The following is a 10,015-nucleotide window of genomic DNA, read 5'->3' as shown; positions in this document are numbered from 1 at the left end:
ATTTTATAAATAGTATATAATTAAAATAATATGTAAAGTCATTCTGAACAAGTGTGCAACTTTATTTTTTCTTTGTTTTTTACTCACAACAAACATGAAACTCTATTTTTCAACAATAACAAAAACAATAACAAAAAGTTGAATTAGGTTATAAATCAACATAAAATATAACTCGATATTTAAATGATAAGTTCAACTGCTTGTTCCAATAAAAAACATTAAAATTCCAGAATTCCAATTGTCATACAGAACGGATTAAACAGTGTTGTATATCGATTGTGAATGGAGCAAATGTTAAACATTTCGTTTATAAAAAATAATGGGAAAAGCCAAATAGTGTGATTCAAAGACTTTTTTGCTTCAAAATTACGGTAAACACGAGACTGTTGAATGGTGCAACCCAAAAAACTAATTGAGAAAAATTGTGCAACTTTAGTTATAGTTTAGTCATAGTATTTTAATTAGAGTAATAGTTTTAAAGAAATTTGTTTGTGTTTTCTTGTTTTGTTTCTAAAAAACATATTTTTTTTTATTATAATTATACTATAAACAAAGTTGCACTGACACGTCAAAGTCGCACGGTTTTAAGAATGACTTTATATATATTTTCAATTTAAAATAATAATACATTAAATTAAATCATATTTATTTTAGTTAACAATTTAATTTACATTATTTAATTAAATACTTAAATTAAATTATCAAAAATATAAACTATTTTCGATTGTTGTTTTTGTTATATTTTATAACTATAGTTAATAGTGTTATAATTAATGGTTAGTTTAATAGTGTTATAACTCTCACTATTTTAGCATTTATAGTAGAGTGGTGGAAAAAAGACCAGCTTGATAATAATTATAGTAAATTATAACATTAGTTGCTATAATATTGAAAACATTTTGTCTTATTTCAAAAACATTAATTAAAAATCTGAAAAAACAAAAAAATAGAAACTAATAATAAATGGTTGTTTACAATAAAATATAGTTATTTATATCGAGCCGGACTTTTTTCCACCAACTCTATTTTTTTTTTACAAATAAATAAAACCACACATTTAAATTGTTCATTTGTTTTCTTTATTATCACTTGAAATTAAATATCATTACAATTCACTTAATGAATTAATTCAAAGTGTGTTACATACTTTCCTTTTTACAATTTGAAACACTAACCATTAATAATTAAAAGATATAAAATTTTCTAAACCTCAATCTCTTTATCCCAATTCCCATTTTTTTAAATTAAAACTTTCTAAATTAAAAATTATAAAAAACTTCTCGAAGAACCTTTTGAGTTTTCCAGAAGATCTCCGTTTTGTTTTAGGTGAATCAGCTCATCCAAAACGACGTTTTTTAGAAACTTCTTTTCTCAAGAAAGTTACAGTATATATAAAAAGAGTTCCGTGTTTTTTCTAAACTATATTTTATAATTTAAATTATCACGTTTTATAAAAAATGTTTTTTTTTTATTTTCGATTCACACTTTTCTTCTCAAAATTCCACAAAACGCGTTTCACGGTCTTTTCAGAATCACCCACGTGTCCAGTGTTATATAAGCGACCGTATCTCAATCAAAATTCAGAAGAAAGATGTGTGGAGTTGATTACATCAAATGGCTGACTGAGAATTTCACAGCCGAGAGTTTTGTTGTTCAGAGCTCGAACAAGAGTGTTATCAGTGAGATTCTCTCTCTGAACAAATTCTTTGAAAATTACTTGTTTTTGACGTTTAAGACGTATGCCATAGTTCTCAGTGTTGACTCTCCAAATTCAGAGGAGCGCACGTTGAAACATTATAAGGACAAGATCATCTTGACTTACGAGTCATTACTTTCAGCAACGAATTTGCCGGAGTATGACCAGAAATTGCGAGTTGCAAGAGTATCCTTTGTAGAGGAGACTTTGAGTATATGCGACGAGAGTGTCAAGCAAGAATTAACTCAGAAAGCTTTAGAAGAAGATACAGTAATATATCAAATCACTAAAAATGATGGCAATTGGCAGATCCTATTTGCGTGGAAGAACATCGATTTACACAACTTCTTATATCGAGTGGCGTTGGTGTTTGATAAGAGAAACATTCGAATGGATGGGTGCAGCTTTTGCATTGAGAACATCGCAACTACAAACACCATTTTAATTGGGAAATTGAAAATTATAGGAAGTCAGTTGAACGACAACTACAAGTCGGAAGCACTCATGAGGGAGTTCGCAATGCTCAGAGAGTTCTACACAAAGGATTTGATCTTCCAGAAATTGATTGAGACGCGATTCATGTCGATCTCGCGATGCTCTTTGTTGCGAGCGTTTTCGGCATTGGCAGAACAGTTTTTGGCGCAGATTAATGAAGATTTGTACACAAACTATTTCATTCAAGAAGCTTTGACGTTCCACGCAAACATTTCAAAGTTGATCGTCGATGCTTTTTACGCCAAATTTAAGCCTGGAGCTGTCAACTTGGCTATCTACGAGAAGTCCATTAGTGAAATTGAAGAGATGATTTCAAACATCGACAGTGGTAAGCCAAAACACGACACACGACGTAAGACGGTGTTGGCGTGTATTCTTATTTTACTGAAGTCAGTCCTTAAAACGAACTTTTTCTGTCTTTCTAAGACGGCAACGGGCTTTCGACTGGATCCAAACTTCTTAGTTGAACTCGACAAGAGTTTTCCAACATTCAAAAGAGTCGAGAAGTTCCCTGAAATTCCATTTGGCATCTTCTTTGTGTTCACAAGAAACTTCTTTGGGTTCCACGTGCGTTTCAGAGACTTAGCAAGAGGTGGGTTGCGAACAGTAATAACTCGCGACGAAGAGCAAGAGTCCTATGAGAAACCAAAGATGTTTACTGAGTGTTACAACCTTGCCTATACTCAACAAAAGAAGAACAAAGACATTCCAGAGGGCGGGAGCAAAGGGATCATATTCATGCGACCGGACAAGATCGACGAGATGTGCGCCATTCTCCGAAGTAAATTTGAGTTTGAAGGAAAAGAGAACATTGCAGAGAAGATAGCTCAGTACCGCAAAAGTATGAAAGTAGAATACTTGTACTCCGTCCAAAGAAACTTCTTGAAGACGTTTTTGAGTCTATTTGTTTCGGACGAGAATGGAAAATTGAGAGATACTCAAATCGTCGATTACTACAACATCCCAGAGTACATCTACTTGGGACCAGACGAGAATATGCACGACAGTATGATCGAGTGGTTGTCCGAGTATTCCAAGAAGGTCAAATACTTTGCTCGTGGGGCGTTCATTTCTGGTAAAGAGAAGACTGGGATCAACCACAAAGAGTATGGCGTCACTTCATTGGGAGTTTTCGAGTATTTAGAAGAATGTCTGAACTTTTTGAATATCAAGAAGTACACAATGAAAATTAAAGGAGGGCCTAACGGAGACGTCGCGGGTAATTTGATCCATTTAATATATAACAAACACAAAGACCGCTGTACAATCACTTCTATCAGCTCGTCGGCGTGCGCCATCAGCGACAGGAAAGGAATTTCAATTGACGAGTTGGAACGCCTCTTTGTCAACAATTTAGCTCTTCAACATTTCGACCCGATGAAAATGAATGAAGGAGGGTACATGGTATTAATCACCGAGAAGCGGGAAAGTGGTGCATTCCGTGTTGAAAATAAAGTTCTTCGTAAGACTGAGAGTACTGTTCAGACGGAATGGGTTGAGTCGAACAAAGCGATGAGGATGTTTGAGACGATGGTTCATAAAGATGTGACTGATGTGTTCTGTCCATGTGGTGGAAGACCGTTTTCACTCAATGAAGACAACATCGATGACTTCTATGTGAACAATGTGCCAACTTCTAAGATGGTCTTTGAAGGAGCGAATTTATATTTCACTCCAAAAGCTCGAGAAGTGTTAGAAAAGAGTGGCGTGTTGATATTTAAAGATTCGTCTGCGAACAAATGTGGTGTTATTTCGTCGTCGTATGAGATATTAGCCGGACTTGCTCTTGAGGAGAATGAGTTCGTCGAGATCAAAAAGGAATATGCAAAGGCAATAGTCGAGAGATTGAAGGAAGTCGCGCGCGACGAGGCGAAGTGTATGATCGACGCATACAAAAATGGTGAGAAGAGTTTAGTGAAGATCTCTGAAATGGTGAGTCAGAAGATCAATACATACACCGATGGTATCAATAAGTTCTTACAAAACGTCGACTTGAGAGAAGAGAAGAACAAACAGATATTAGACGTCTATATCAGATACTTACCAACTGTTCTCAGAGAAAAGTACTTACAAAAGTGTATTGAAAGAGTCCCACAAATGCATATGAAAGCTATCATCGCTACTTCTTTGGCTACAGGGGTCGTTTATTCTAAAGGGCTTGTATGGGACGTTTCAATTGTTGACATCCTTCCTTTCTTGTTGAGCAAATGAGTAACTGGGCATTCATTCATATTTTTTGTTTTTTAAAAATGTTATTTCAATTATAATGGACGTTTTTAAGATATAGTTTTAATAAGATTATTTTATTAATTAATTAATTTTGATACAAAAATTGAAAAATCACAGATCGAAAAGATCTTTGAGCAATAACAAATTGATATTACACAGTTATGAAGTTTAACATTTTTTTTATTATTTTTTGTTGCTTTATAAGTTGTTATTTTTGTAAAATATAACGGTTTACATTAATTACATTAAAGATATCGGTACTTATATTTATTTGTTTGTTGAATAATAAACTGTTTTTTTATCAATTTTTGTGCCGATATAAATTTTTAAAAACTAACCGTAAATGTACCCATTTTTTATTATTTATCTATTTATTATAGTTTTATTATTATTGTGTTAAAACACAAAATAATATACTATAATAAAAGCTAATTAAAGTTTTTTTAATAAAAAATAAAAAACGTGATTATTAAACTCACCCATTCCCAAAAGTGCGAAAGGTACTTTTTCTTTGCTAAAAATTACCAAATTAATTATACAATACCCTAAAAAAATTAGAAAAAAACAAACATATGTTATTTTAAACTATAAAACTTATATTTTATAAATTAATAAACTATACTTATTGTAAATAGCACCTTTCTATATTTATCATTTTTAAAACAGATAAAAAAATGATAACAATCTATTTTTCTCATTCGACTTTTTCGAATATCATTACAATTTAACTATACTTCAATAAAATTTAAATTATAAATAAACTATATTCAACGCCTCATTGGCACACAAAAAAGACAAGATCTGATTGAATCAAAAAGGTCGATGTCGGAATGGGTTGTGAAGAATTATGGCGATGTGTTTCATCTGACTCACAACGAAGAGTTTCCCGTTGCAAAGTATGAAGATTTCATGGAGCTTAAAAAGATATTAGATGATGACGATGGATGGAATTTAGCTCGCGACAAGAATGGTACCGCCGTCCGGTTCCGTGATGTTTGTTTTCCACCTCTCACCCATCTATTAATTAATAACAGTACTATACCACTAGTACATATCCGAGTTTCTTTCATTTTCTATAACTAACTAATATCAGTATTATATAAATGGTACAGTTTCACCACTCATACCCAGCAAGACAATGAAGAGATTCTTCAAGTGAAGTTCCGCACCAGTGTTTTACACGACATTGATCCGAGTGTTCTTCATGATGTCTTACAAGACCCCGAGTATCGTACATCATGGGATGACTCGATGAAGCAACAAGAGCTTATTGAGCAGTTAGATGAGAATAATGAGATTGGGTATTATAGTGTTAAGATGCCTTTCACAATAAGTAATCGCGATTGGGTCAATATGCGTTCGTGGTGGTTTGATGAGGAGAAAGGCATCTACATCATTATTAATCACTCCGTCGAACATCCAAAGAAACCCGTCCAAAAGGGCTTTGTTCGCGCTAAAAGCTTAAAGACAGGGTATATGGTAGAAAAGACTCCTGAAGGAACTAAACTCTCATTCTTCTCGTGGAACTGCTGGAACGGACATATCCCAGCCCTCTTTGTTAATAAAGCAACTAAAACAATGATGCCTAGTGTCGTCGAAGGACTCAGAAAATCTTGTCTCAAATATAAGGAATGGAAAGAAAACCACCACCCCGAGGAAAGGTACTGGATGAATAAGGGTAACGTCGTGCTCGAGAAACACCAGGTCGAGGAGTAATGGTGACATTTTATGATATTTTGCACACGTTAATTGATTATTTTAATTAACATGATATTTTATTTAACGAAAAAAAGGGTCGGGGTGCTTTGAATATTTTTAATTCGTTAATTTATTAATTTGAATATTGTTGTTTTTTTTATAATAATAACTCGTTAATTTGTTTTTGGTGGTACTAAGAAATATTGAAAATTCCTCATTGTTTTGTAAGGGATTTTTATTATTAAATCTTTATGTAAATTCAAACACAATTTTCAAAAAGTCAAATTTATTTATATTATATTGGTAAAATTATAACAAAATAAATTATAAATATAAAATTTGTTAATAAAACCAGATTGTTACTTTATTATACGATACTAATTTTGAATTTGATACAATTTAGAATTATAAGAGACTGTGATTGTTATTTTATATTAAAAAAAGAACAAATTTCAAACGAAAATGAAAAATAGTGAAAAAAATAATAACTAAACTAAATAGTGAAAATAGAGAACAACGAATGAGTCAACAATATTATAACCAACACGAGACAGAAGAGAAGCAGATGTGCTCACAAATCAATACCAATATTAAAGTATGTCATTTATCTTTTGTAATAAATCCAAACAAATTATATTATTTTTTATTATTAATAATATTATTCTAATCAATTAACAGAACAGAATTTAAAGTACAATCTTATCAACTTAAAAAAGCTCATTCCGTCATTAGAGCTTCTTTCAAAATCACAACATGAGTACACTTCTCATATTAAAAAATTTGAAGAAAAATGTCGTTCGTTGAGTCTTACTGGATTTTTGGAATTGGATCAAGGCATCATTTCAATCTCAGAAACGTTTGATTCATTTGCAACAATTTTAGCTGACAACACAACACGTATTGACGACGTGTTACTTCCGCAATTAAAAAGATTATCTGTGATGTATCCTCAGATTGTCACAAATTTTGAAAAAAGGTACCAAAACGATATGAAACGGACTGACCCGAATTATATAAGTTTAGAACAAAAACTATTCTTTTGGATGACAAAAAGTGACTTTCCACAAACTAATCGAGGTTTTAGAAAGCAATGTATAAATCAAAACTTAGCGGACTCGTCTAAAATGATTAAAGACTTGTACAGTCAAACTTCAAAGTCCTTTTCAGTCTTTTTCAAAGAACAAGTATCTTCTATAAATAGTTTGATGAAACTAATAAGTAATAATGTGGAGTATCTTGATACAATCTCACGAAGAGAAGAAAAGAGAATAGACTTTGACATACAATCTGAAAAGATTGAGAGAATGAGTGAAGATGTGAAGCGCACAGAATGTCAATTATTGTCGAATGAAGCTATTGAAATTGAAATGACAAATGAAGAAGAAAAAAATCACTCTTCTTTTCAAGTAATGACAACAAACGATGAACTTAAAGTGTTTGGTGAAGATGTTGATATAACAACTAAATACCTAAACTTAACTAATAAAGAACTATTTGATATTAATACCAAATCTCCTCATGTCACATCAAAGGTAATTCCTCAAGAACTAAATGATCACAAAAAAATCTCGTACGACGACTCCACACTCAAAACCATTTATCTCTCACAAATTGAAGTCTTTGATTTCATGAATGGGAATCGGCAGAGTCTTGTGGAAACACCAACTTTCTTGTTGTGAATTGACGTTAAGTTATTTATTTGTAATTCACAATAACATTTTATATAACATTTTCTTTCAAAACAATTAAAATAAATCTATTTTAATATTATAATATAATTATAATATTATCTTAAATGGTTGAGATAATATAAATGTTATTCTATTGTTATTATAATATAATTCACTGGCTGTTTGGTTAATACAATAGCGGGAAATATGAGGTTATTTAAAAAAACTAGAATTTATAATTGATAAATAATACATAATAAAAGCAGAACTGAAAAATCAACTTTTTATTTTTTATTTTTCTATTAAAAACCAACCAAAACGGGAAAACCTTAAAAAGGAAAAAGTAATTTATATTATTAATAAATTAAACCAACTATTTTAATAAAGAAAACGAACCAATAAGAATGAAGCACTTATGCAAAAAAAGTCAACCAATGAAAGCGAACTGCAAAAGGGCAGCGATTGGTTTATTACTAGTAAAAAGAGTTAAATTAAATAGTAACAATTTTTTTGAAAAAAACTATTTTAAAAATACCAAAAGGAGCAATCTGACGAGTAGAGAGAAAGAAAAGAGTAATACTACGGAAAGAATTGACAGAAAAGGGTGGAAAACCCGGGAGATAAGGGAGGACAACCAAAACTGGAAACTAGCAATAAAGCAAAAAGAGCTAGAGGAAAAGGCGAAAGGCGAAGAAAAAACAACTGGAACTTGAAAACGGTCAAACGGCAATGAGTGAGAAGCCCACATCCATTAAATTAGTCGTCGTAGGCGATGGAGCCGTCGGGAAGACGTGTCTTCTGATATCATACTCGATAAAAAAGTTTCCGGAGGATTACATCCCAACTGTCTTCGACAATTATGTTGTCACGTTAACCGCTGGGTCTCGACAAATTCAACTTGCTTTATGGGATACAGCGGGCCAAGAGGAATATGATCAATTAAGACCACTGAGTTACTCATCCGCATCGATTTTCTTAATTTGTTTCTCCGTCACTTCGTCTGTCTCGTACGACAACGTGTTAACAAAATGGCATCCAGAAGTCGTCCACTTTGCTCCTAAAGTCCCTATCATTCTCGTCGGAACTAAATTGGATACTAGAAATGATCCATCTATCGTTCAAAGACTTGCTGAACAAGGAATGACCGTCATTAACACCGCAAAGGGCGAGGAACTCAAAACCAAAATTAAGGCCGTCAAGTACTTGGAGTGCTCGGCTAAGACTGGAGAGAATCTCAAAACCGTTTTCGATGAGGCAGTCAAGACAGTCTTGATGAATAAGCCCGCCCAAAAATCGAAATGTGCGCTTTTATAATTCACTTTTCAATACGAATTGCGGGAGATACACTCGTTACTTCTTGTTTTCTTGTTTTATTTTATTATTATTATTCTTTTTGACACTTGTTGAGATTGTTTATTGTATTTATTTATTTGCTAAATCGCTTGGATTATATCACTCATTGCATTGAATGAAATCAAGCTCTTCTTTTTATTCATAATTTCATTTTGAAGATGAGAATTGATTAGTTACTTTGTTATTTTAAATTAAAAAATATATAGTACTATTCTATTTAGTTCAATTTAATAATTATTAATTATAGAAGTGTTAGTATTATTATCAATTGATTAATAAATTAATAAAATATAGTTTTTTTTCTGGGTATGTTGTTATTTCAAATAAAAAAATAAATAAGTTATTTCTGTCATACTATCATTATACTATATTTGTTAGTAACTAACTTAGGAGAGCTTACTCAAATAGGTCATTTGAGTAAGCAGAATAATTTATTTTTAGAAAAATAAAAATTCTTTTAATTAAAATCTTTCATCATTGTTTTACTAAACAATTCACTTTTTTTGTGATGTAACAACAAAGTAACAAAAAACTTATTAAGTATTATTAAGCTTTTAATTTGTGGAATGTTAAAGTTTTACAATCATCATACGGAGAATAAACACATTTCAAAGTGTCAGTTGAACCTTTCAACAAGACATTTGACGATGATAATCAATTTAATAAATCTTCGAATTCTGCTTTTTTAAAACCTGCTGACACATGGAAAATTTATTGTCACCAAATTTGTCGATAAAATTCACTCTTTCTTCACTTTCGACAATTTTCTTTTCAATTTCACCATTATCATTGAAATTGTTCTTTATTCCATGAAATCAGCACAACCTCATTTTGTCGAAAATGTTCACTAAATCAGTTTTTGTTGAGGTTTTGA

At 31.6% G+C, this 10,015-nt stretch overlaps 3 protein-coding genes across 3 annotated transcripts; all 3 read left to right on the top strand.

Moving 5' to 3' along the window:
* Nucleotides 1-1,591: 1,591 nt before the first annotated feature.
* EIN_475650 (glutamate dehydrogenase, putative) lies at nt 1,592-4,402 on the top strand (the record flags this gene model as incomplete). The annotated part of the gene is made up of 1 exon (XM_004255596.1): nt 1,592-4,402. One exon carries the CDS (start codon nt 1,592-1,594, stop codon nt 4,400-4,402), a length of 2,811 nt encoding a protein of 936 aa, XP_004255644.1.
* An 840-nt stretch (nt 4,403-5,242) lies between these two features.
* On the top strand, nt 5,243-6,136 carry EIN_475640 (phosphatidylcholine transfer protein, putative; the record flags this gene model as incomplete). The annotated part of the gene is made up of 2 exons (XM_004255595.1): nt 5,243-5,413; nt 5,552-6,136. 2 exons carry the CDS (start codon nt 5,243-5,245, stop codon nt 6,134-6,136), a joined length of 756 nt encoding a protein of 251 aa, XP_004255643.1.
* Nucleotides 6,137-8,517: 2,381 nt separating this feature from the next.
* Nucleotides 8,518-9,102, top strand: EIN_475630 (Rho GTPase, putative; the record flags this gene model as incomplete). Its single annotated transcript, XM_004255594.1, has 1 exon — nt 8,518-9,102. The coding sequence occupies one exon, from the start codon at nt 8,518-8,520 to the stop codon at nt 9,100-9,102; it is 585 nt and encodes a 194-aa protein (XP_004255642.1).
* Between the last annotated feature and the right edge of the window lie 913 nt (nt 9,103-10,015).

This window comes from Entamoeba invadens, assembly GCF_000330505.1.
Source record: "Entamoeba invadens IP1 unplaced genomic scaffold scaff_1105074725313, whole genome shotgun sequence".
Lineage (NCBI taxonomy): Eukaryota > Evosea > Mastigamoebida > Endamoebidae > Entamoeba > Entamoeba invadens.
The sequence above is the reverse complement of the archived record's forward strand: the minus strand, read 5'-3'. Positions and strand labels throughout refer to the sequence as shown.